Genomic DNA, 27,604 nt, shown 5'->3' on the forward strand with positions numbered 1-27,604 from the left:
TCTCCGCACTAGCCCTCCTGTCGCGGTCAGCCGGGGCCCCTGCCTCAGAGCCCGGCAACTCTCGGCCGTCGCCCGCGCAGCCCCGAGGGCTCCTCGCCTCACCTGCGCGTGCCGCGCCCCGCGCGCCCGGTCCGCTGCCGCGATGAGCGAGGTGAGCCGCGCCGCCTGGCCCCGGCGCTCCGGGCAGGGCTGCGGCGGGGAGGGGGCTGCGGCTCGGGGTCCCAGGGAGCAGCGGAGAACCCTCCAGTGGCGCCCTGCTGCCCCTCTGGGGAAGATGCCACCTCGGGGCACTGGGAAGCGATTGGAAGAGGGGGTGTTTTAAGAATCTCTACCGTGGATGGTGCTTTGGGGGTGACTGGAATCCGCTGTGGCGGGGGCGGGGTGAGGCGCTGAGCTCTCAGGTGATAAGTCGTCTCCTGGGGATACTGTCCTCTGCATTTGTCTTACTGCCCTGAGGTTATTCTGTCTTCCCTTAACCCCCTCAATTCGCTTCTATCCTCCCTCTCCTAGGGCTCCATTGCTCTTGTACTTCTTATTTAGCATCCAAAGAGAACTCCGTCCCTGGCCCCTAGGATGGCCACTTTCCCTCTTTTAGGAAGGTGGCATCCTGCCCCCATTCATTCAGTCAGGAACGTTGAAGGGATCTCCTTTCTAATATTCAGAAGCCCCTGTAGTAGAGGCATGTCCAGCTCCTGGGGAGATGTCGCCTTGGAGAGTAGACCTCCCTCTGCAGTGCTTGTTACACCCTAGGTCTTCCTGCAGGCTCCGTGGTGCTCATTGGAGCCAGACCCAGTTCATTAACTGATTTACTCTTCTCGGAGAACACTGTGGGGGGCAAAAGCAGAGACTTTGGAAAGACCTCTCTCATGTTCTGACCATATTTGTAGGCACAGTCTCATATCCAGATATGAGAATCACCCTTCCCGGCTGAAGTCAGTCTGGGCAGTGGCATCACAAGCTTGCCCTCTGCAACCTCTTTCCTAGTACCCAGGTCCTTGTGTTAAATCCAGCGTCTTGGCTATATGCCAGACCCCAACTCTGCTACTTAATTAACTGCACTGTAGCCTCAGACAAATTACAAAACCTTTCTATGCTTCAGCTTTTTATCTGTAAAATGGTGATGATACTGGTTGTTTTAATGATTAAATGAGATAGTATATGCAATGTACTTCAGACAATACCTGGCATAGAGTAGGCACTCAATCTGTGTTAGCTATTATCTCCCTGTTTCTTTTTTTCCTTTAGAGTATTACAGAAACCTAGCATAAGAATTCTCAAAGACATCAGGTTAGTGAAGGAATAGGACCCTGGAGCCTGAGTCCCAGTTTAGATACTAAAAATGAAGATCTTTAGTAGGAACCCTGCTGGTTCTTACCAAAAGTTGTCACCCAGGGAGCCAATTAGTGCCAACTGCTCTGTTGTCTTGGTTGCCATGTCCACTAAGTTTATCCTGGAAAATTCACCTAGTCTGGGGGCTGCAGATGACCCAAAGTGGTTTCCAGCCTCTCAGCTGGTTGTGACTGTGACCATGACAGTAGTCTTTCAGAAAGAAAAAAAAAATGGATCAACCTTTGCTCCTCTTGCTTCTTTCAGCTCTAACATGAGAAGAGAGGTTTTCTTTGCCCTCTTTTCACTGAGGTCTAGGGTTCAAAACACTCCTCCCACCCTAGTGTTTCTAAATTTGAAAGTTGTAATCTTAGCCATCCCCTGGGAGTTTATGATCTGAAGGCTATGCTAACATGAAGATTTGTGGTTAGCCTGTGCTTTTGAGGGGAAGTGCATGGCCCCTCTGTAGGACACACTACAAAGGCTGGCGTTCAGGGTGCTATTAGGCAGAGCAACAATGCTGTTTTGCATCAAGGAAAACAATTTGGTGTTTGGTGGGAAAGTCAAGTCTTGGGGTCCCTCCTGACTCAGCAGCTGAACTTGGCTAGCCTTAATCAGGCAGGGCTCAGTAGAATGATGAGGGGATAAGGGTAGGGTCCTTGGACGAGAACTTTCAGTGTTTGCAAGGCTGCCCAGCCTCCTAGGCTGTGAGAAAGAACAGGTTCTAACTAGCAATTTAGCCATCGAAGCTGCCTCCTAATACGGAGCTGAGCCTGGCTTCAGGGAAGAGTATTTATAAAATCCAGAAGCAGCCACCTGGGTGTACACAGAGACCAGCTGTCTCTGAAGCAGATCACCAAGGGGTCTCTGCTTCCCTAGGGGCCAAGACTCAACCTGTTTTCTTCCTCTTATAAAAGCTATGATGAAAAGTGGAAGTGTTGCCCAGAGCTCTGGAGCTCTAGGGAGACTCCAAACTGCTTCATTTCTCTCAGCCCAGCCCCATGGGTCTCCTCTTTCAGGCTGAAGAGCTTAGCCCAGGAAAGCCCTGTGTACCCTGAATCTTATGTAAGTTTCCCCTCCCCCACCTGCTTATTTTCTTGCTTCAGAGAAACTGCATGAAATGAGAGGATTTGGAATGTCTTTAAGAGATTCCCATTTCAACTGAAGAACAAAAACTGGGAGGAGCCTCCAGACCTAGAGCAACCAACAGTGTGGAGGTTCTGGCGGGGTTGCTGGGGAGGATCTGTGGCTCTGCTTTGCCTTTGTGGCTCTTTGCTGTCACTCATTACTGCAGCAGAGCATTCCCTGTGAGTGCGTGTGCATTCATGCACAGAGGAGCTGCAGGGACTCATCTCCAGCTTGTCTGCATTCACAGCTGCACGCAGGAGTTGATTGCTGTAGATCACAGTCTGTTTCCTTAGTTTAATAACTTTTCCCTAGTTTCAGTGAAGGATGGGAATGGAAGATACATTCAGTCCCTGAGGGCTCTTTCCTATAATCCTTTTCATATAGTGTAGCTGACCGCTTAAATCAGAATTGCAGGTTCTTCTATGATCCTGTTGCATTCCTCATTGGTGAGGAGCTTAGCTGGAGAAATCCCTTGGTCCAGCAGTCATTCTGCTGAATAGGAGTCATGAGTTACATCTTCATGTTGTCTGATCTGTGTTTGGCTGGCAGGTGCTGGAGCAAGGGACACATCAACTAGAAATCTCATTTAGGGAGATTTCCGAGTGGTGATCAGTTAGAACTGGTGCTCCCTTTATTATTCTGCTTGCTGTCTTATTACCGAATGGTAATGGGATATTACATTTAGGGGATCACATTCTCTTTCCTGTGCACATCTGTCTGCATCTGCAGTCTTCCCCATAATGGAAGTTCAGTCAGAGTGATACCATTCTATTATGTCTTCCATGAGCCAGTTGTTAGGGAACATGGTAGGGACTTGGAGGAAATCCAAGTTTCTCTCTCAATTATGTGCCATTATTACTATGATTATATTGAACATACAAAATAGAAGAGCTAGCTACCTGTTATTGCAATGTCTTCTACCCTGGAAATATCTGCTTTCCAAAGTAAAGGAAACCAGAACTTGGTTCCTGAGCTTGCTCATCCCTTTCTTAGTGACCCATTTAGATTGTTGGCTTTAGCTGCTTGAGCAGGAGCCTCTGGCTGGTAGAAGTGGATGACTTTGTCAACCTGTAATCTGGGAATATAGATGACTCTTTCTTTCAAGCTGCAGCTAAGTTACCTTTCAGAATGTCAAGTCTCTATACGGGCAGGCAAACATAAGTAATGTGGCTGAGGGTCCAGATATGCAAACCTGATGCATCTATCTTGTCTGTTTATGGAGGGTCTTAACTGAGGGAAGTGATAGAGATAAGATTGTGGGTGGAGAGGATGAAGAAAGATCAATACTTAACTCTTTGAGGTGGTGATTCTTTCTTTTTCTTTCCTTCTTTTCTTTCTTTTCTTTTCTTTTTTCTTATTTTTTAAGAGAGAAGGTCTTGCTCTTTTGCCCAGGCCTGAGCACAATTGACATGATCATAGCCCACTGTAACCTCAAACTTCTGAACAGTACTAGAACCAAGACTAGGGCACTGCTGACTTCTCATCCCAAAAGGTCTTTCCGTAGGACTTCTTTAACATGTTGCCCCAGTAGAGAATGATTTGATCTGTATGTGACTCTTAATGAATATATTACGGATACTTTCTGCAAGAAATAAAAGCAGTGTAATTTAATAAATACTAAGCAAGAGTATATATAGAGAGGAGAGACTCACATGGGATAATATTTATCAACAGGGTACATTTGGGTAAAATATTAGGTAGGGCAGGTAGTATCCATCCTTATGCAAGATGCCTAGTCACCTTAAAAATGGATGTGGTGGGCCGGGCGCTGTGGCTCACGCCTGTAATCCTAGCTCTTGGGAGGCCGAGGCGGGCGGATTGCTCAAGGTCAGGAGTTCAAAACCAGCCTGAGCAAGAGCGAGACCCTGTCTCTACCATAAATAGAAAGAAATCAATTGGCCAACTAATATATATATATAAAAAATTAGCCGGGCATGGTGGCACATGCCTGTAGTCCCAGCTACTTGGGAGGCTGAGGCAGAAGGATCACTCGAGCCCAGGAGTTTGAGGTTGCTGTGAGCTAGGCTGACGCCACGGCACTCACTCTAGCCTGGGCAACAAAGGGAGACTCTGTCTCAAAAAAAAAAAAAAAAAAAAAAAAAAAAAAAAAAAAATGGATGTGGTGAATGTGCTGGAGTGGTGCAGATAAGCTGGGAGGAGTGAGGGGAGGGGGAAGCCTGGAGGCCCTCTTTTCATGGGTTCTTAGTTTCAACGTACATCATCGATTCCCATAATTACAGAGCATCAAGGACCAGAAAGAGGCTGTGCACGGTGGCTAACACCTATAAATCCTAGTGCTCTGGGAGGCCAAGGTGGGAGGATCACTTGAGGTCAGGAGTTTGAGACCAGCCTGAGCAAGAGCAAGACCCTGTCTCCACTAAAAATAGAAAAATTAGCGGGGCATAGTGGTGCGTTCCTATAATCCAAGCTACTCAGGAGGCTGAGGCAGGAGGATTACATGAGCCCAGGAGTTTGAAGTTGCTGTGAGCTAGGCTGCTGCCATGGCACTCCAGCCCAGGTGACAGAGCGAGACTCTGTCTCAAAAAAGAAAAAGGACCAGAAAGAGAGGATTCCTTTCTAAAATTTAGCACACTAGTATGAGAAGAGTTCTCTTAACTCTATCTGACCTGAAGGACCCAGTGCAGGAAAGCAGGTGTCTAAATAAAATTGGTACACCTGGTGACCAAACAGGCTCTGGATATTTAGTCATCCCTTTTTTGGCTTCTGAGTGAGCAGTACAAAGACTTTGGGAAGAGAAAGATAAGAAAGACAGGGAAAGAAGAATGTATTAGACTGGCGAGATAAATGATAAAAGCCTACTGGAATACCAGATCCTAAGTGCATGATTTTCTAAATCCATATTTTAGACCTACTGCTCAAGCTGGCTTGACTTGCCCTAGAATTATTTTAGCTGCAAGAGTAAGCTAAATCAGAGCAGATCTGAAACCACTTTTTCCAAGCGATATGTATCCCCATGCAAGGTGCCTATAAACAAGTACCTAGAAACCTAGACCTGTGGCATTCTCCTCGAGGAAGCCTGATTTCTTCTTCCCTCTAGGCTAACTCCTGAAGGCATTTCCACCTAGGTTTCCCAACACCCTATCCAGGGAAAAGAGGTACCGTTCTATTGTCCTTGGTGCTGTCTCCCTCCTACACAAAGCCCTCCAGCTGAGTGTTTGCTTTGTAGGCTGTGGGGGGATTAATACGTTTATTTTGGGACATTAACACCATGGGTGGGATGCACATTGAAGATTATAGTAATAAATGATGCTTTGGCACTACTCTCTCTCTCCCACCCCCTACCCCCAGTATGGGGTGAAGGCACAACTCCAAGCTGTGTGCAGAGTACCACAAATAACCACTCATTAAACTGTGGCAGCCCATGCTGGGGGGAATGGGCTGGGACTGTTGACTCACTGCATACCATGAGCTGGCATGGCCAAGGAATTCTGCCTCTGACTCCAGTGGGGGGTACTGCTATTCCAGGAAACAGGGGTGGGGTGGCTAAGAGAAGAGGGACAGACCAGGGGGCTTGGGAGCTAGGGCTGCTTAGGTTCTATTCCTGTCTTAGGAGACCTCTGAGACATAGGGCATCAGGGAAATATTCCATATATTAGGAGAGGAGTGTGTGTATGTAGAATCTGGAGTAAGGATTCCTAGCTCTTTTTTCTGTTATTATCTTGAGGGTGACCTTGAGCAAGTCTTTCTGAAGCTGTTTGAGGACTGCAGCTGGTTGCTGCACTGGAAGAATTGAAACAGTTCCAACAGTGCTCCAAAAACAGCAGACTAGGGGCTTCTAAGAGCACCAAAGGATCCCAGAGGCCTCTGTGAGGTCCTTTAGCAGTGACCTTCCTTTTAACACCGGGGGGAGAGAATATGTCATCAAGGATAGGAGGGTCCCTGGGGAGTGGGAGAGCAAAGCCTCTTTGTCACCACTCAGCAGATCCACTCACTCCCCCCTCTTCGTTTCCTGCACCTCTACAGCAAGCAGGGAGCTTATAAAGCCTAGGATTTATGTCAATACAAAGGCAAGAGAAGAGCTTTTTTTAGTATCTTATTTAGGATTTTTAGGATTCAGTTTCTTTTTAGGTTTTCCTGCCCTGGACAGGATTCTAAATACTCGTGCCTAATCATGCACACTAAGTGATACTGGCAATAAGTACTATAATGCGTTTATAATGTATTTTCATTTGCACGACACCGGAGTTATGTCATGCAAATGCAGGTATAGGTGGCCCAGGTATGATGAAGGGATCCATGTTGCTGTTTGTTGCTGCTGTTAACAGCCTGGGATCCCCTTTTAAAGAGCCCAGTGGGATGAGAAGTATGGAGAAATCTAGGTAGTTTATCCTTTCCAAGGTTAGTTCTAACTTGCTGCCTGGAGCAGAAGGGGTGACACTATCTTCCCTCTTCTGGTGACAATGGTTGCTGTGGCAACGCCATTAAAGATGAAAGCCACAAAGGGAGGAAGAAACAGCAGCCTGAGAAGGGGGCAGGGTGAGTCAGTCATAGGGTTCCTATTGCCCAAAGGTGACAACAGAAAAACAGCACCTATGTTACTCCTTCTTTGACTGTCTTTAGTTGCTTGCCCAGACAATGCTACCTTGTGAGGCAAGGAATAGACTTGCACAATCATCTTTGTGAAACAAAGGTGGACAAAAGGACTTGATCAAGGAAATATGGTTTATTTACTCCTGAGCTCTAATCTCCGTCTCCTTTTTGGTCTATAATTCAAATAAAGTGTGTGGGGGGGGGGGGCAGTGGTTGTCTATGGGTTCCCAGAGGTTTGGAACCATTCTCAGCATTTTGGGGGACAGAAACTGGGAATACAGGGAGATTGTGATTTCCACGGTTGGTTTAGAGTAAAGTAAACATCATTTATGCAACTCCTGTGGTAGCAGAATAAGCCCCGGGGCCCCGAGAGCAATCTCAGGTATTCTCTTCCTCCTTCCTCGTAGGGAAGATCTACTCTGTGACAACTCCACTCTTTGATTCCACTATTTTTTTTTTTTTGAGACAGAGTCTCTCTGTTGCCTGGGCTAGAGTGCTGTGGCATTAGCCTAGCTCACAGCAACCTCAAACTCTTGGGCTCAAGCAATCCTTCTGCCTCAGCCTCCTGAGTAGCTGGGACCACAGGCATGCACCACTGTGCCCGGCTAATTTTTTTTCTATGTATTTTTAGTTGGCCAGTTAATTTCTTTCTATTTTTAGTAGAGACGGGGTCTCGCTCTTGCTCAGGCTGGTCTTGAACTCCTGAACTCAAACAATCTGCCCACCTCGGCCTCCCAGAGTGCTAGGATTACAGGCGTGAGCCACAGCGCCTGGCCAGATTCCATACTTTAACCATGCGAAACCTCAGCAATTTGACCTAGACCTATCCTTATATGGAACCCAGGGAGATACATTAATATATATTTTTATTGGAATAATATATTTTATTTAACCCATTATGTCCCAGATATTGCTGGTTCAACATGTAACCAATATTAAAACTTATTGATGGCCAGGCGCGGTGGCTCACGCCTGTAATCCTAGCAGTCTGGGAGGCCAAGGTGGGCGGACTACTCTAGGTCAGGAGTTCAAAACCAGCCTGAGCAAGAGCGAGACCCCATCTCTAGTATAAATAGAAATTAATTGGCCAACTAATATATATAGAAAAAATTAGCCAGGCATGGTGGCACATGCCTGTAATCCCAGCTACTCAGGGAGGCTGAGGCAGCAGGATTGCTTGAGCCCAGAAGTTTGAGGTTGGTGTGAGCTAGGCTGACGACACGGCACTCACTCTAGCCTGGGCAACAAAGAGAGACTCTGTCTCAAAAAAACAAAAACAAAACTTATTGATGAGCTATTTTATCTTTATATTATTTATTTATTTTTTGAGACAGAGTCTTCTTCTGTTGCCCAGGCTAGAGTGCAGTGGCATCATCCTAGCTCACTGCAACCTCAAACTCCTGGCTGAAGCAATCCTATTGCTTCAGCTTTTTGAGTAACTGGGACTACAGGTGCACACCAACATGCCTGGCTGATTTTTCTATTTTTTGTAGAGACGGGATCTTGCTATGTTGCTCAGGCTGGTCTTGAACTCCTGAGCTCAAATGATCCTCCTGCCTCAGCCTCCCAAAGTGCGAGCATTACAGGCATAAGCTGTTGTGCCTGGCCCCAGGGTTATTTTACTTCACAATAATGACTTTATTTCAATATGCACTTGGCATTTTATATACATTTCCTCTAGTTCTTTTCATCTTTCAAGATAGGTATTATCTCTCTTCTGCAGATGAGAGGTCTGAGCATGGCAAAGCTGAAAAATTTCCCCAATGTCACATAGCTAGGAATGGCAGGGCTAAGATTTCAACAGATAGTCAATGCAGATCCAGGGTATGAACCCAGATCTGTCTAACTCCATCTACCGTGTTTCTCCGAAAATAAGACAGGGTCTTATATTTATTTTTCCTCAAGAAGACACCCTAGGGCTTATTTTCAGGGAATGTGTTATTTTCCCTTCAAAGTCTCAGCTTGCAGCACGCAAAGGATGCCCGGGGCCTCACAGGGGGAGCTGACCTTGTTGGTGGGGCTGCCCGCACCTTTCCGGTCACCTCTGGAATAGTAGCTGTCACGATGGGGCAGATGAGAAGAGCTGCTCATCTTCTTCACCGCTCCGCGAGGAAATGCATGGGTTGTGCAGATGCGCTGTGTAGCCACGCCCATCACTAGATCTTGGTCTTATTTTGGGGGTAGGGTTTATATTGTGCAAATGCTTAGAAATCCTGCTAGGGCTTATTTTATGGGTAGGTCTTATTTTTGGGGAAACACGGTAATATGTCACATTGCTGCTCCCAGGAATTTGAAGCCTGAGGAAATTTTAATTCACACAAACAAATATCTATTAAGTACCTATGATGTACAAGACACAGGTTGCAGTTACTGTAGACAATACAGAAGTAAGTGGGAAATATGGACTGTGCTTTTAAGGAAATGAAATCTAGCGGGGTGCTGGAGGTGGAGAAGGTAGAGGTAAGACAAATATACAATACCTATAGTACATCTGAGCCCTTGGTAATCATACTTCTCAGAAAAAATATGAATAAAAATTTATAATATTAAAATAATTTAAAAATACCTATAGTACAGATAATATGAAATACTTCATGAGAAGGTTTTCCCTTTATCCTCAGCTTTTTCAGGCACATATGCTGAAATGAGGAAAAGCAATGACATGGATTCTGATACCCTTTATCTTTTCTTTTTAATTTCAGCATATTATGGGGGTACAAATGTTTAGTTACATAAATTGCCTTTGCCCTGCCTGAGTCAGAGCTTCAAGCATGTCCAGCCCCCAGACAGTGTGTACCTCATCCATTAGGTGTGAATATACCATGCCCCCCCACCTGCCCGACACCCCATTATATGTGCACTTAAGTGTTGATCAGTTAATGCCAATTCCCTTTTTCATAACCTCTGAACTAGCTACCTAATGGAGCCCTCATCTGTCTGAAAACAAATTTGATGTCAGAAATTTAGATGAGGTGGCAACTAAAACAGAGTGAGAGCTCCATTTGTTTAACAAATACTTAATGTAGGACGGGCGTGGTCGCTCACGCCTGTAATCCTAGCACTCTGGGAGGCCCAGGCGGGTGAATGGCTTGAGGTCAGGAGTTCGAAACCAGCCTGAGCAAGACACGTCTCTACCAAAAATAGAAAGAAATTAATCAACTAACTAAAAATATATATACAAAAAATTAGCCGGATATGGTGGCACATGCCTGTAGTCCCAGCTACTTGGGAGGCTGAGGCAGGATCACTTGAGCCCAAGAGATTGAGGTTGCTGTGAGCTAGGCTGACGCCACAGCACCACTCTAGCCTGGGCAACAAAGTGAGACTCTGACTCAAAAAAACAAACAAAAAACCAAATAAATACTTAATGTAAATCATGTATAAAAAATCAGTATAAATTAACCAGATAAAAGGGAGGCAGGGATAGGAGAACCATGCCAAGGTCCTAAGGTGGGAAGCAACATGGTATATTCCAGGGATGAAGTTACTGAGATAATCAGAGGCTGCATAATGTAGGTAGGCTATATTAAGAACCTAATTTTTGGCCGGGTGTGGTGGCTCACGCCTGTAATCCTAGCACTCTGGGAGGACGAAGTAGATGGATTGTTTGAGCTCAGGAATTCGAGACCAGCCTGAGCAAGAGCAAGACCCAGTCTCTACCAAAAATAGAAAAAACTAGCCGGGCATAGTGGCGTGTTCCTGTAGTCCCAGCTACTCGGGAGGCTGAGGCACAGGATTGCTTGAGCCCAGGAGTTTGAGGTTGCTGTGAGCTAGGCTGACGCCACGGCACTCTAGCTGGGGCTACGGAGTAAGACTTTGTCTCAAAAAATACATAAATAAAAATAAAAAATAAATAAATTAAAAGAAACCCCAGAGAGATTCCCTCTCTCCTTCCACCATGTGGGGGTACAGCAAAAGACAGCCATGCACAAACAGAATGTGGGCCCTCACCAGACACTGACTTTGGGTTGTTTCCAGTTTTTGACAATTACAAGTAAAACTTTTATGAACATTCACATTACAAGTTTATATGTGGATATGAATTTTAATTTCACCTGGTTAAATAACTAGGAGTAGGATTGCTGTTGTACGGTGTGTGCTTAAGAAATTGCCAAAGTAGCTATACCATTTTGCATTCCCACCATCAATGTATGAGTGTTCCAGTTGCTCTGTATCTTTGCCAACACATGATATTGCCTTTAAAAAAAATTCTACTGGGCATGGTGGTTCATGCCTGCAGTCCCAGCACTTTGGGAGGCTGAGGTGGGAGATTGCTTGAGCCCAGGAGTTTGAAACCAGTCTGGGCAACATAGGGAGAGCCTGTCTCTGCAAACATTTTTTCAAAAAATTTTTGAAAAATTAGCCGGGCATGATGGCACATACCTGTAGTCCCAGCTACTAGTCCCAACTATTTGGGAGGCTGAGGCAGGAGAATCTCTTGAGCCCAGGAATTCAAGGCTACAGTGAGCTATGATTGCACCATTGCACTCCAGCCTGGGGAACAGAGTGAGACCCTATCTCTAAAAAAATTTTAAAATTCATATAATTTCAAAAGAATTCTAATAGGTATGTAGTGAGTGATATATTTCACTGTGGTTTTAATTTGCATTTTCCAAATGACTAATGATGTTATACATCTTTTCATGTGCTTATTTGTCATGCATGTTCTGCTGAGGTGTCTGTTAGAATATTTTGCCCATCTTTAAAAATTATAGAGATTTGAACATTCTTTCAAAATTTATTCTAGATACAAGTCTTTTTATCAGATATTTGATTTGCAAATATTTTCTTCCAGTCTCTTTATTTTCTTAGGAGTGTCTTTCAAAGAACAGTTCTTTATTTTTCAATTTAGAATTTTTTTCTATTGTGAATTGTGCTTTTGGTGTGTCTAAGAAATCTTTGCCTACTCCAAGGTTGTAAACATTTTTTTCCTATGTTCTCTTTTTTTTTTTTTTTTTTTTTTTGAGACAGAGTCTCGCTTTTGTTGCCCAGGCTAGAGTGAGTGCCGTGGCGTCAGCCTAGCTCACAGCAACCTCAAACTCCTGGGCTCCAGCGATCCTTCTGCCTCAGCCTCCCTGGTAGCTGGGACTACAGGCATGTGCCACCATGCCCGGCTAATTTTTTATATATATATCAGTTGGCCAATTGATTTCTTTCTATTTATAGTAGAGACGGGGTCTCGCTCTTGCTCAGGCTGGTTTTGAACTCCTGACCTTGAGCAATCCGCCCGCCTCGGCCTCCCAAGAGCTAGGATTACAGGCGTGAGCCACAGCGCCCGGCCTGTTCTCTTTTTTTGTTTGTTTGCTTTGAGACAGAGTCTCACTATTTTGCCAGGGCAACCTGAAACTCTTGGGCTCAAGCAATCTTCCCACCTCAAGCTCCCAAATAGCTGGGACTACAGGCCTGCGTCACCACGCCAGACTAATTTTTCTAATTTTCGTAGAGATGGAGTCTCGCTATTTTGCTCAAACGGGTCTCAAACTCCTGGCCTCAGATGATCCTCCCACCTCTGCCTCCCAAAATGCTAGGATTACAGGCATGAGCCACAATGCCTGGCCTTTTTTCCTATGTTTTCTCCTAAAAGTGTTATAGTTTTAGATTTTATACCTATTTCTAGGTTTTTGTTTTGTTTTGTTTTGTTTTTTTGAGACAGAATCTTGCTCTCTCACCCAGGCTAGAGTGCCATGGCGTCAGCCTAGCTAACAGCAACCTCAAACTCCTGGGCTCAAGCAATCCTCTGCCTCAGGCTCCTAGGTAGCTGGGACTACAGGCATGCACCACCATGCCTGGCTAATTCTTTCTATTTTTATTTGTTTGGCTAATTTCTTTCTATTTATAGTAGAGATGGGGTCTCACTCTTGCTCAGGCTGGTTTTGAACTCCTGACCTTGAGCGATCCACCTGCCTCGGCCTCCCAGAGTGCTAGGATTACAGGCGTGAGCCACCGCGCCCGCCTATTTTTATATAAGGTGCAGAGATTGAGGTAGTGTGGGTTTTTTGTGTATGGCTGTCCAATTGTTCCAACACTATTTATTGAAAAGATTTCTCTAACCTTTTTTTTTTTTTTTTTGAGATAGGGTCTCCCTCTACTGCTCAGGCTGGAGTGCAGTGGCGTGATGATAACTCATTGCAGCCTCACACTCCTGGGCTCAGGTGGTTCTCCTGCCTCAGCCTCACAAGTAGCTAGGTCTACAGGCATGCACCACCATATCCAGCTAATTTTTTTAATCTTTATTTTTTATAAGAATGGGGTCTTGGCCGGTCGTGGTGGCTCACGCCTGTAATCCTAGCACTCTGGGAGGCCAAGGCAGGTGGATTGCTCAAGGTCAGGAGTTCGAAACCAGCCTGAGCAAGAGCGAGACCCTGTCTCTACTAAAAAATATAAAGAAATTAATTAGCCAACTAAAAATATACAGAAAAAAATTAGCCGGGCATGGTGGCGCATGCCTGTAGTCCCAGCTACTCGGGAGGCTGAGGCAGGAGGATCGCCTGAGCCCAAGAGTTTGAGGTTGCTGTGAGCTAGGCTGATGCCATGGCACTCTAGCCCGGGCAACATAGTGAGACTCTGTCTCAAAAAAAAAAAGAATGGGGTCTCACTATGTTTTCCAGACTGATCTCGAACTTATGGGCTCAAGCAATTTTCTGCCTTGGGCTCCCAAAGTGCTGGGATTACAGATGTGAGCCACCACATCCAGTCTCCCTAAACTCCTTTTTAATACCCTGAATGTTCTCCAGGACTCCCTAACCTTTTAATATTTGTGTTCCTCAAGGCTTGGTCCTAGACCTGATGCTTTGTACTCTAATGGCAGTTGGAAAAGAAATTCAGATTGAGTGAGGAAGGTTTTTCTTTTTGAGAGAGTGGGAGTGGGAGCTTATATATAAGAGAGTAAAGGGAACTGATGGTCAAGATTTCTGAGAAGGAGAAAGGGAATGGGTTCTAGAGCTCCAATGGAAGGACAAGACATCATGTGAATGCTGACAAATGCCCTGGAAGGAGGTGACAGGGCGAGGGAGTGATGCTTCCCTTGCTGAAAATGGAAGGAAATAAAAAAAGGTAGATACTCTTTGGGAAAGTATTAGGGAAAGGGAGGGTGTTGCTGTGTCATGTCCCTTTCTGCAATCTCAAAGCCTAAAGAAAAAAGGACCTCTAAGCTAGAAGCCTCTCTTTTTCTTCCTTTCCCATGAGAAGGAAGAATCCACAACTTTGAGCTGCAGAGGAAACAAAGAGCACTCCTGGGAATTGGCAGCACCACCTAGATGATGGAATGGAACATTGGTGCACATCCTGCCCAGAGGTGAGCAGAAAAGGAATACAGGAAGGAAAGAAACTGGGGCCCTCTAGGGAAACGCAAGAGTTGATGGGCCTCACAGTTGCTAATTAGTGTTTGGTATGTACTGAGAAGCGAGAAATACTCAGTCTTGTGTGGGCAGTGAGGCTGAACTGAACCAAGCCCCAAGCTCACTAGAAACTTGGAGTAACAGGCTTGAATTTGAATGAGGGAGTCATTTGAAATTGAAGCCGATGGCATGATTCTGCACGTGGAATTCTCAGACACTGAAGGACTAGAATCTGGCCCTGTGAATAAAGAGTGAGATAAAATACTGACTATGGCTGTCCTCCAGGGGTTAGCCTGGTGTGTGTCAGGAGGTCCACTGAGCAAACAGTAAGATGAAAGCCAGAATCAGGGCGGTTAGATCAACTAGCAGAGCAGGAATCTGAGTGGTAGGCGTGGACTGGGATTCGATTCTCAAATAACATGTAAAATTGCCCCATAGTGGGACATGTTCCCCATGTTCCTGGTGGAGTGTACATGAAGAACATGTTGGGGATTGTGGATTGAAAGGCTGGGTCTTGGATACAGCTGCCTAACTGCGGGAATGGAAGGGAATCATGATTCCTAGGACTTGCCTTCTTATGTGGAGATTGTTCTGCTCTGTGGGAGAACTTGTGTAGTCAAGTTAATCTTACATTGGTCATCATCCTCGAGTGTACACATACACATGCACGTACATGCCCATGCGTTTGATTGAAGACTGAGAGATTGAATAATACAATGATCAAGAGAATGGATTCTAGAGCCAGACTGAGTTCAAATTCTGGCTTTGTGACTCCTTAGTTCTGTGACCGTAGGCAAGATAATTAACCTTTCTTGACTTCAGTTTCCTTCTCTGTAAAATAGAAATAATAATAACTATTGCATAGGACTGTTATAAATGATTCAATGTTAGTGTTTATAAAGTGCAAAGAAAAGTAACTGTCACATAGGTTTTCTTTGGTGGTTGTTGTTGTTATTTATTTATTTTTTGGAGATGGAGTCTCACTCTATTGCCCCAGCTAGAGTGCAGTGGTATCATCATAGTTCACTGCAGCCTCAGATTTCTGGGCTAAAGCTATCCTCCCGCCTCAGCCTCCCGAGTAGCTGGGGTTATAGGCATGTGCCACCAGCCCCGGCTAGTTTTTCTGTTTTTTGTAGTGATGAGGTCTCACTCTTGCTCAGGCTGGTCTCAAACTCCTGAGCTCGAGCAGTCCTCCCGCCTCAGCCTCCCAGAGTGCTAGGATTACAGGCGTCAGACACCGCACCCAGCCACATAGTAAGTATTACATATGTGCTTATTAATAAAATAAAGTGAAGTGACATTCTGAAGTCCTTGATTTCTTCCAGTTCCCTTAGTTGGGTCTCATAGGGAGAAAGAGGGATTTGCCGAACCATTTCACTGATGTTATTTCTGGTCAGAAAAGCTCAGTACTGAAAGAAGTAGAAGAACACCTGAGAGGTTTATAATCTATACTTGGCTAGAATGAGGGGCTGCATGAGAAGCTGAGAAATGCTGACCTGTTACAGCTCTTGTAGGTTGGCCTCACTACTCTGGAGGTATGAGTTTTGTTTTTGTTTTTTTTTGAGACAGAGTCTCGCTTTGTTGCCCAGGCTAGAGTGAGTGCCGTGGCGTCAGCCTAGCTCACAGCAACCTCAAACTCCTGGGCTCGCGATCCTATTGCCTCAGCCTCCCGAATAGCTGGGACTACAGGCATGCGCCACTATGCCCGGCTAATTTTTTCTACATATATTAGTTGGCCAATTAATTTCTTTCTATTTATAGTAGAGATGGGATCTTGCTCTTGCTCAGGCTGGTTTCGAACTCCTGACCTCGAGCAATCCGCCCGCCTCAGCCTCCCAGAGTGCTAGGATTACAGGCGTGAGCCACCGCGCCCAGCCTGTATGACTTTTTATAAGAGATACTCTTATAGAGCATGTGATTGCTGGTTCACCCAGAGTGGTCCTCCATGCCTCCACAGTTTACCTGAAGTATGCTTATTCTGATGGCTTGCAGATGGATATGCAAGAGGACTTTCATTCATCTAAAATTGCTGCGTTTCTGGAAGATAAACAGGAGGGTTGAGGCAGAGGCCAGGCACCAGTAAAGAACTGGGTACCATAGAGAGGGTAGGGGGCACACAACCTGTGACCTAACTTCCCCTCACCCAATCTTAGAAAGTCACAAACGGCGGGGCGCGGTGGCTCACGCCTGTAATCCTAGCACTCTGGGAGGCTGAGGTGGGTGGATTGCTCAAGGTCAGGAGTTCGAAACCAGCCTGAGCAAGAGCGAGACCCTGTCTCTACTATAAATAGAAAGAAATTAATTGGCCAACTAAAAATATATAGAAAAAATTAGCCAGGCATGGTGGCTCATGCCTGTAGTTCCAGCTACTTGGGAGGCTGAGGCAGGAGGATCACTTAAGCCCAGGAGATTGAGGTTGCTGTGAGCTAGGCTGATGCCACGGCACTCTAGCGGGGGCAACAAAGTAAGACTCTGTCTCAAAAAAACCCAAAAAAACCGAAAAAAAACACAAACAACTCAATGCAGAAATCTAGAGTGTCCAGAGTGGCTATTTTGAGAACTGGCTAGAGAGGGTACAGGAGGGAGGGGCTACAGCACACTGCTTTTCAGCAGGAAGTACAAGGGAGATTTCAAGGGGCATTGTGAATAATAGGGGTTTTCTCCTTACAGCACCCTTTTCTGGTGTCCCTTGTGGAGCTTCTTGCTCTTGGATTATGAGCTCTCATAAACTTAACAGAAATGCAGCTGGAAACCCCTGGGGGTGGGGCAGACGTTAGCTGAGCCACTGCTCCATTCCAGGGCCAGTAATCTCAGTAGAGACTCAGGAAGGGGAGCAGCTGGCAGGGCAGAGGGAAAGTGGCAGCCTGTGTGGTTCAGTCCTGAACCATATTCGTGCTCAGCGGATTCTCAAGGTCCGCTGATATGAGAAGGAAAGGAGAGGAAACAGCCACCTGAGGGAACATATTTAGACTCAGGGTCCAGATTTCCCTTCAAAGGGGAGGGGTTGGGGTGGGAGAAAAGAGTTGATGGATTAAGGGAATAGGCTTAGAGTCACACAGAGGGATAATGGCTGAAGCAAGGATCAGAGTCAGGGATTTGCTGGCATAGAGAAAGTAGGATTTGAAGTCAGAGATCACAGGACTATAGACCTTGCCTCTTAACCTGTGACCCTCTTGTCTGGACAGTTGCTGTTATCTAACTGCATACCCCATCCCCATCACGCTTTGCAGTGTGGACAAACCTCTTGTGATGACAGCGTGCCATAGTGGAAGGTGTCAGCTAGGTAACTACTGGGCCATTATATTGATCATGTACAAAAGAAAAAAAAATTAAAAATTTTGACCACAAGGAGATTATGGGGACAGAAAGAGTAATGACTGAGCCAGTCTCTCAAGAGTCTCAAGAACAATCCTTCCACTTACGGAATCTTTCTTTTCTTTTCTTTTTTTTTTTTTTTTTTGAGACAGAGTCTCGCTTTGTTGCCCAGGCTAGAGTGAGTGCCATGGCGTCAGCCTAGCTCACAGCAACCTCAAACTCCTGGGCTCAAGCAATCCTTCTGCCTCAGCCTCCCGAGTAGCTGTGACTACAGGCATGCGCCACCATGCCCGGCTAATTTTTCTATGTATATTAGTTGGCCAATTAATTTCTTTCTATTTATAGTAGAGATGGGGTCTTGCTCTTGCTCAGGCTGATTTCGAACTCCTGACCTCGAGCAATCCGCCCGCCTCAGCCTCCCAGTGTGCTAGGATTACAGGTGTGAGCCAGCGCGCCCAGCCTATGGAATCTTTCTTTTGGTCAAAGGGGAGCTACCAGGAATTTGATAGGGTTTTAGGAACCCTGTTGTGTATATTCTTCTAGATTTTTAAAAAAAAAAATATATATATATATACATAGATAAACACATGTGTATCTTTTACAAAATTTGGATTATATCAATTTGTAGTCTACTTTTAAAGACTTTCCCACATCAAATACAATACTGCATCAGCATTTTTTATTTTAATAATCATTATTTTATTTTAAATTATTTTATTCTTTTTTTTTTTGAGACAGAGTCTCGCTTTGTTGCCCAGGCTAGAGTGAGTGCTGTGGCGTCAGCCTAGCTCACAGCAACCTCAATCTCCTGGGTTTAAGCAATCCAATCCTGTCTCAGCCTCCCGAGTCGCTGGGACTACAGGCATGCGCCATTATGCCCAGCTAATTTTTTCTATGTATATTAGTTGGCCAATTAATTTCTTTCTATTTATAGTAGAGATGGGGTCTTGCTCTTGCTCAGGCTGGTTTCAAACTCCTGACCTTGAGCAATCCGCCCGCCTTGGCCTCCCAGAGTGCTAGGATTATAGGCATGAGCCACCGCGCCGGCCAATTATTTTATTCTTATCTCTTCCTAACATTTTATTGGAAAAATTTACCAGAGTTGAAAGAAGAGTTCAATGCATATCCATGTGCCTTGCACCTAGATTCAGTAATAGTTAAAATATTAGCATATTTGTGTCAGCATGTGACAATATTTGGATTTAAGGAGACTGCCTGGTGATTAGGGGTGTGAAGTAAGTCTGCCTGGGTTCCAAAGCCAGGTGCACTGTTTTCTATTGTGTGACTCAACCTTTGACAAGATCCTTAACATCTCTCTAAGCCTGTTTCCTCAACTATAAATAGGATGACATCTGCTCAGAGATTTCAGAAATTAAATGGATTGTATGATTAGCATATAAGATTATATGTTTGGCATATAGTAAATGCTCAATAAATATCATTTGGGTACTTGTCTTATCTCCTCACTTAGCCTGGAAGATAGGACAATATCTTGACCAGTTTCAGGTTAAATATATGGCCACTAACCTCAAGTGAGCCCTTTGTGTTGTCTGATAATCCTGCTATATCTCACCCCTTCATTCACTCTCTTACTTTCTTGGATGATTATTTCACTCATTCTTCCCCTTTCTTCATCTCTTTAATACTTCCTGCCCCCTTTTCACTCTCAGCTGACAACTGTCCTTCTTATTTCACTGAGAACATAGAAACAATCAGAAGAAAACTTTTATGCATTCCTACCACATCTGCTATCTTGCTTGCATCTGTAACTTCGTCCCTATATTGTAGATCACTGTCCATATTCCTAGCTTCGGCCAACCCTTCCACTTGGGTGCTAGATCTATTTCCTCTTGCCTATTCAAGACACCACTCTGGCAATTATCCCTCCTCTCTCCTGCATTACCGTTTTTTTCTTCTTTACTAAATTGTTCCCATCACCATTCACTAAATCTCCCATCTTACCAAACACCCTCCCATGAAGCCATATTCATCTCCAACTACTGTCCAATTCCTCTGCTGCCCTTTAAAGAAAAGCTCTTTGGCAAGTTCTATGTACTCAAAAATCCATCAACAGATCCAGCTTATTTTACCATGAAACTTGTCTCAAGTCTGAATACTTCCTATCACTTCCATCATTACCAGCCTGGTCCAAGCCTCCATCATCTTGCTTGTACCACTGCAAGCCTTCCTAATTATTTTTCTGAGTTTCTGTCTAGCCTATTCTCCACCCATCAGTCATAGTGATTCTTTAAAAACATGTCAGACCATGTTTCCCTCTGCCTTGAAACCTGTAACACTTTTTTGTCAACGTAGACAAAAATTCAAAGTCTTTGCACCTCATTTCTTATACTTGATCCTTTATTTAGCTCCAGCTATGATGGTGTTTTTTTTTTCTTCTCTTCCTTCAACATACCAGGCACAAATTGGCCTCAGGGATTTTCTGCTGGATATTTCATCTGCCCAGAAGGATCTTCTCCTAGGCATTCACATGGCTTGTTCTTATATGTCATTAAAACTTCTACTCAAATGTCAATCTTCAGAGAGACCTTCTCAGACTACTCTGTTTTATTTTCTCTTATGGCTTTTTTCTGTTCTTTTCTTTTTTGAGACAGAGTCTCCCTTTGTTGCCCAGGCTAGAGTGAGTGCCATGGCATCAGCCTAGCTCATAGAAACCTCAATCTCCTGGGCTCAAGCAATCCTGCTGCCTCAGCCTCCCGAGTAGCTGGGACTACAGGCATGCGCCACCATGCCTGGCTAATTTTTTCTGTATATATATATATATATATATATTAGTTGGCCAATTAATTTCTTTCTATTTATAGTAGAGACGGGTCTTGCTCTTGCTCAGGCTGGTTTCAAACTCCTGACTTTGAACGATCCACCCGCCTCAACCTCCCAGAATGCTAGGATTACAGGCGTGAGCCACTGCACCCGGCAAAAAGTTCATATCTTTAAAATGAAGGATAACACTATATAGTCCATTGAGCCATTCTAAGAATTAGATTAGGGTCAGGCCCAGTGCCTCACGCCTGTAATCCTAGCACTGTGGGAGGGTGAGGCAGGTGGATCACTCAAGGTCAGGAGTTTGAAACCAGCCTGAGCAAGAGTGAGACCCTCTCTCTACTATAAATAGAAAGAAATTAATTGGCCAACTAAAAATATATGGAAAAAATTAGCCGGGCATGGTGGCGCATGCCTGTAGTTCCAGCTACTCGGGAGGCTGAGGCGGGAGGATCTCTTGAGCCCAGGAGTTTGAGGTTGCCTTGAGCTAGGCTTATGCCACAGCACTCCAGCCCAGGCAACAAAGTGAGACTTTGTCTCAAAAAAAAAAAAAAATTAAAAATAAGAATTAGATTAGAAAACATATGTGAAAGCATCTAGTTCCTGTATTTTGTTAAATATAAACTACTCAAAATTGTGAAATGAATAAACAGATTCCAAGGGCATCAATTATGGGAATGACTGTCTCAGGATGAAATTGTACCTTTAGACTGAAGAATGTCTAGATGAAGCAGCTTTATCAATATGATTCTGAGGAAGGTGAATTACTATTATTATTATTATTAGAGACAGGGCCTCACTCTGTCACCCAGGCTGGAGTGCAGTGGTGCGATCATAGCTCACTGCAGCCTCCAACTCCTGGGCTCAAGCAATCCTCCCGCCTCAATCCTCTGGGTAGCTGGGACCATAGGCACTTGCCACCATGCCCGGCTAATTTAAAAAAAATTTTTTTTAGAGACTGGGTCTTTCAAACTTGTCTTTTGAATGGAAAAAGAAATAAAAAACAAATAATATAAAATTATTAAAAATTTAAATAAAAAAAAGAGAGACTGGGTCTTGCTCTGTTGGCCAGGCTAGGCTTGAACTCCTGGCCTCAAGGGAACCTCCTGACTCAGCCTTCCAAGTAGCTGGGAATACAGCATGTGTACTGCACCAGGCCTTACTATTATGTTTAATCTAACTCTCCATCTGAGCATGGAAGCTAGAAAAAAAGCATACATATCAGCTGATTAGTTTCACTCCAAATGCATGACCTCCTACTTTTTGAGGGGCCTTAATGTCTCCTAGCAGTCCTATTACTGTTCCTTAGTCCATTTATTCTCCTACTCTCCTAGATGAATATTTCATTCCTTCTTTCCCCCTTCCTTCCTTTAAAACCTCTTCCATCATCCTCTTGGATGATGACCTTGCTGCCTATTTTACTTCAAAAACAGAAGCAATTAGGGGAGACCTTCCAAATGTTCCCAGGGCCCATATGACCTGTCTTCCCTTCAGTTACTATAGGTGATCTGTTCTAGCTCCTATTCAAGACCATCCCTCTACTCATGCACTAGATCTCACCTACTCTCTCCTACTCCAGTGATGATCCTCTTCCTCTCCTACAGTTTTTCATATTGGTTTATTTCCATAAGAACACAAGCATTCTATAATTTCTGTCTTCTAAAATAAAATCTTTTTGTGACCTCCCTATCCCCCCAAACTTTCATCCCCATTTCTGTGGACTACTTCCTATATTGGCTGCTTCAATTCCTCGTCTCCTTTTCTCTCTTGAATCCACTGCAACCGGACTCTTGCTTTCCTTCTTCACTGAAACTTCTCTTGTCAATGTCACCAGTGATCTCCATCCAGCAAAACTCAGTGGCCATTCTCAGTCTTCATTTCACTTGGCTAACCTGCAGAATTTGAAATATTTCTTCACATGGCTTCTACATTACTATAATCTCTTGCCTCCTGTCCTACCTGACTTCTTCTCAGCTGTTGATTTTTCTTCATTTCTTCAGTTCTCATCACTGGAATGCCCTAGGATTTGATCCTCTTCTCTATCTGCACTCACTCCCTTGGTAATCTCATTCAGTCTTATGGCTTTAAATGCTATCCACATGTCAATAACCTCCTAATTTGTATCTCTAGTCCAGACCCTTCTCTTTATTTCCTCTTGACTATCTATTTATAAAAGCATCTCCTCTTAGATAATTAACAGGCATCTCAAATTTGTTCAAGAACAAGCTTTTGGGCTGGGCATGTTGACTCACATCTGTAATCCTAGCTCTCTGAGAGTTCAAGGCAGGAGGATCGCTTGAGGCCAGGAGTTCGAGACCAGCCTGAGCAAGAGCGAGACCCCATCTCTACAAAAAACAGAAAAATTAGCTAGGCACGATAGTACGCTCCTGTAGTTTCAGCTACTCAAGAGGCTGAGGCAGGAGGATCACTTGAGCCCAGGAGTTGGAGGTTGCAGTGAACTATAATGATACCACTGCACTCTAGCCTGGGTGACAGAATAAGACTTGTCTCAAAAAAAAAAAAGAAAAGAAAGAAAGAAAGAAAAAAGAAAAAGCTCCTGATTGTTTCCTTAAAACCTGCTGCTCCCCCTGCTGTCTTCTCCATCTCAGGAAATGGCAACTCCAGTTTTTCAGATCCTCAGGCCAGAACTCTGGAGTCATCCTTGACTCCTCTCTTCCTCACGATACCATCTTTCCAATTAATAAATCATATTGGCCACAGCTTGAATCCAACCACTTACCATCTCCACTGCCTCCATGTTGATTTAAGCTACCATCACCTCTTGCTTGGTTTTCTGCAATAACCTCCTACCAGGTTTTTCTGCTTCTTCTCTCATATCCCTTTTGTGCAAATCAGAGGTCTCATTTCCCAAGTCACTTGTAGTAAAAGTCCTCAAAAAACTCCCAAGGCCCTACATAATCTGTGCCCATCTTTAGTTAACTCTCATCTCATCTCCATCTTTCTTTCCTCCTTTTTCCTTCCTCTGTCCACTCCAGCTACACTGATCCCTTGCTATTCCTCAAATAGGCTAGTCACAGTTCCACCCCAGGTCCCCTGGAAATTCTCGCCCAAATAGCTGCAAGCCTTACTCCCTCATCTCTTTCAGCTCATTGTTCAAATGCCGCCTTTCAGAGAGGCTTCCCCTGACTATGTCGAACTGTGTTCCTCCATTTCCACCCCAGCACTCACTGCCTCCCTTCCCTGCCTTTTCTCTATAGAACTTATTATCATCTAACATAGCAGTCGTTTTATATTACTATGTTTATTTATTCATCTGTGTATACACTAACTAGAATGTAAGCTCCGTAGGGGCAGGATTTTGTCCATTTTGTCCTGTACAATTTCCCTAGCACCAATAAATCTTTATTGAATAAATTTTTTTTTTTTTTTTTTGAGACAGAGTCTCGCTTTGTTGTCCAGGCTAGAGTGAGTGCCGTGGTGTCAGCCTAGCTCACAGCAACCTCAAACTCCTGGGCTCGAGCGATCCTTCTGCCTCAGCCTCCCGAGTAGCTGGGACTACAGGCATGCGCCACCATGCCCGGCTAATTTTTTTATATATATATCAGTTGGCCAATTAATTTCTTTCTATTTATAGTAGAGACGGGGTCTCACTCTTGCTAAGGCTGGTTTTGAACTCCTGACCTTGAGCAATCCGCCCGCCTCGGCCTCCCAAGAGCTAGGATTACAGGCGTGAGCCACCGCGCCTGGCCTATTGAATAAATTTTAATGTTTTTATTTATTTATTTATTTTTGAGACAATGATCACTTTGTTGCCTGGGCTAGAGTGCCGTGGCTTCAGCCTAGCTCACAGCAACCTCAAACTCCTGGGCTCAAGCCATCCTCCTGCCTCAGCCTCCCTAGTAGCTGGGACTACAGGCATGCGCCACCATGCCCAGCTAAATGTTTCTATATATTTTAGTTGGCCAATTAATTTCTTTCTATTTTTAGTAGAGACGAAACCACCCTTGCTCAGGCTGGTATCGAACTCCTGACCTTGAGTGATCCTCCTGCCTCGGCCTCCCAGAATGCTAGTTTGTTGAATAAATTTTGATGACTTTTCTTATGCTCTTATATCAACATCCACTTCTTCAAATGATGAAGGAAATGCACCTGGGAATAGGAAGGCTTGAGAGTACTCAAGGGATCTAAGGTAGTGGCACTTTAATACTTCCATTAATATCTCATATTCTGATTTTTTTTCCCAGCTTAACACCAAAACATCCCCAGCAACCAACCAAGCATCTGGCCCAGATGAAAAAGGTGAGTGGGGTTGGGCTGGACAGTTTGTAGAGTGGGTGAAAGTAGGGACATGAAGGCAAGTAGGGCTGTAAATCTGGGAGCTCTTAAAATCAGATGTGAAAGGAATAAAAACGTGGATAAGTGAAACAAAGAACTAGGCTAGAACTACTATATTTATATATGGTCTTCTTTCCAATTTTTCCTAGGAAGTAAACTTATCAGTATTTGCTCTTTGGTTTTAGAAACTGGGTCTGGAGTGGTTAGGAGAAGCAGGTATAATGATAAGAAGAAACTCATGGCCGGGCGCGATGGCTCACGCCTGTAATCCTAGCACTCTGGGAGGCCGAGGCGGGCGGATTGCTCAAGGTCAGGAGTTCAAAACCAGCCTGAGCAAGAGCGAGACCCCGTCTCTACTATAAATAGAAAGAAATTAATTGGCTAATTAATATATATAGAAAAAATTAGCCGGGCATGGTGGCGCATGCCTGTAGTCCCAGCTACTCGGGAGGCTGAGGCAGAAGGATTGCTTGAGCCCAGGAGTTTGAGGTTGCTGTGAGCTAGGCTGATGCCACGGCACTCACTCTAGCCTGGGCAACAAAGAGAGACTCTGTCTCAAAAAAAAAAAGAAGAAGAAGAAGAAACTCATTAGATAATCCCAGATACTGCCTCCATCAGACATGGAGGGAAAGCTGGGGAAAGTGAGTGTGCTTTGGGACCTGAACTGTAGGATTTAGGAATAAGGGATGATAGAAGACATCTGTGATTTGGTCTAAGAATAACAAAGCTCCCCTAAGTAAATATAGCTAATTCCCAGCCTAGGTACCCTGACTCAAATTTCTAGGAGAATTATCAGGCATTCACAGTCCTAGCAAAGTTGGTCCACCTACTGAGTCCAGAACAAAGTGGGTCTTAACCACTCTATTTAGGACCTGGAGAAAGGGGCTGAGGCAGGTCTCGTTAACCCATTAACGAGTCTTCCAACTATCTGCAGGGAAAGCTGGCAATGCCAAGAAGGCGGAGGAGGAGGAGGAGATTGACATTGATCTGACAGCACCAGAAACAGAGAAGGCTGCTCTTGCCATTCAGGGCAAGTTCCGGCGATTCCAGAAAAGAAAAAAGGATCCCAGCTCCTGAAGGGCCAGCCTTGTCCTTCACCCCATTCCCTTCTCTCCCCTTCTCCACAGCCCTGACTCCCGCATATCTTCGTCCCCTTTTTCCTCTAGTCTCTTGCTGAGGCAAATTCAACCCGTATATATTCTTTTCTCTGGTCCCATCAAGCCATCACAGCAGTAGAGGCACGAGGAATGTGGGAAAGATGAAGACTTCAGTTGGAAGTCCCTTGCCTAAGAGTGGACCAATTTCTTCTTGGGGATAAAGCTCCCTCCTGATCAGTACCTATGCCTGCCCTGTGGGGTTGAAGAACAAGAGGGTTTGAGGTTGAGAGACCTCCTCCTACACACACATACACACACACACACACACACGGTGTGGGAAGGAGGGGAAAGCCTTCAGAGTAGGGTACCTGTGGGTGAGGCATATACAGCATTCACACTTCAGATAACATTCTTTCCCTTTCAGATCCTTCTGCACCACCACCTCCAACTTCCCCTCCTAGGATCTAAACCACAATGTGGACTGGCGCCTCCCTTTCTCCCAAGCAGACCTGATTCCAGCAGCTCCCCACAATAGTGCATGCCGAGTACATTAGTTCCAAAGAAGGAAGACTGGCCTGGTACCCACAAAGAAAATGAAGTTTCCTTCATTGTCTAGTCTAGGACCACAAGAGGCAGAGGTAGAAGAGGTTCCAGGGTCACTGGCAGGGAAATGAAAAGTAGGGTAGATTTATCAAGGAAAGAAAAATGAAGAAGGTGAAAATCTCTGAAGCTGCAAGTTACTGTTGGTGAAAGCATGTTCATGGAGGATTCTTGGGGCTTTAACTAACCTTCGTACCTCTAATCCCCCAAATCTACTCATCACCAGAGGCCACACAAACCAAGTTACCCCTGTAGTTTCCATTTGCCCCACTGTGGAGTCAGGGCAGAAACGAAATAGCCATTCTATGTGACTTTAGCATGTTTAATAATGATAATAATAATAAAAAACCCTCAGTTGGGGTCATTTAACCTCTACTAATGTTTCTTCTTGGGAGGAATATGAATGTAAGCCTGAGCTGGCCCCAGGGAGGGTGGGAGAGCAGCTGCATGGATTACATGGTGGCACAGGAAACTAATGTTTTCTCAGCAATTTTCAGACTGAAGCCAACCCTACCTTCCTTCTCTGACCTTGCCCTCACCTTGGTTTGCCACCCACACTCTCTCTGCTGCTGTTACCACCCCCAGTGCACACCTGCAAGGGAGTTCATCTTCCCTTTCTCCTTCCAGCTAAGAGCATGCTTGGTACGCGTCCCTCTGAAAATAAACCTAGTCTTCCTTGCTCCCTATCCCCAAATGACCTATCCTAGATTTCCTTCCTGCTTTGTCTTCCTCCCACACTCTCCCCTCCTCTCCCACTATTTATCAAACATAAGCGAAGGAGAAGATGACTGGTCCCTAGAGAGCACCACTCTTACACTGATGATTTTAAACCATGAATTAAATAAAATGATGGTTTTCAAGTGAGCTTATATTGCTGAGAAATGACCTCTGTACATTGAAGCCAGAAGCCAAATGCTTGAAGACTGAGCAAAGAATGATCTGTCTTTGCCCACTCCCTCACTTCTTTTCTTTTTAAATTGTTTTTATTGTGGTAAAATACACCTGACATGAAATGTACCATCTTAACCATTTTTAAGTATACAGTTCAGTGGCATTACATACATCAATAACATTGAGCAATCATCAACACTATCCATCTATCATCTTTATCTTATGAAATTCTTTTTTTTTTTGAGACAGAGTCTCGCTCTGTCACCATCCCCCGCCCCCGCG

The 27,604-nt window shown here is 44.7% G+C and overlaps 1 protein-coding gene across 2 annotated transcripts; it reads left to right on the top strand.

The window, feature by feature from the left end:
* Positions 1 to 17: 17 nt before the first annotated feature.
* On the top strand, positions 18 to 26,806 carry PCP4L1 (Purkinje cell protein 4 like 1). 2 transcript variants are annotated; one of them, XM_076000320.1, is made up of 4 exons: positions 22 to 151; positions 14,194 to 14,299; positions 24,644 to 24,698; positions 25,669 to 26,806. In XM_076000320.1, exons 2-4 carry the CDS (start codon positions 14,270 to 14,272, stop codon positions 25,809 to 25,811), a joined length of 228 nt encoding a protein of 75 aa, XP_075856435.1. In that variant the 5' UTR covers positions 22 to 151; positions 14,194 to 14,269; the 3' UTR covers positions 25,812 to 26,806. The 2 variants fall into 2 exon arrangements, with proteins under 2 accessions (XP_012624040.1, XP_075856435.1); XM_012768586.3 differs by lacking the exon at positions 14,194 to 14,299 and having other exon boundaries at positions 18 to 151.
* Positions 26,807 to 27,604: the final 798 nt, after the last annotated feature.

Source organism: Microcebus murinus, chromosome 2, assembly GCF_040939455.1.
Source record: "Microcebus murinus isolate Inina chromosome 2, M.murinus_Inina_mat1.0, whole genome shotgun sequence".
Classification (NCBI taxonomy): Eukaryota; Metazoa; Chordata; class Mammalia; order Primates; family Cheirogaleidae; genus Microcebus; species Microcebus murinus.

What these genes read in the sequence shown, in the direction of transcription:
- PCP4L1 (XM_076000320.1), top strand. Translation starts at nt 14,270, where the DNA reads ATGGAACATTGGTGCACATCCTGCCCAGAG. An exon ending in GGTGCACATCCTGCCCAGAG is followed by an intron (nt 14,300 to 24,643) that starts GTGAGCAGAAAA and finishes TTTTTTTCCCAG; the next exon opens with CTTAACACCAAAACATCCCC. An exon ending in ATCTGGCCCAGATGAAAAAG is followed by an intron (nt 24,699 to 25,668) that starts GTGAGTGGGGTT and finishes AACTATCTGCAG; the next exon opens with GGAAAGCTGGCAATGCCAAG.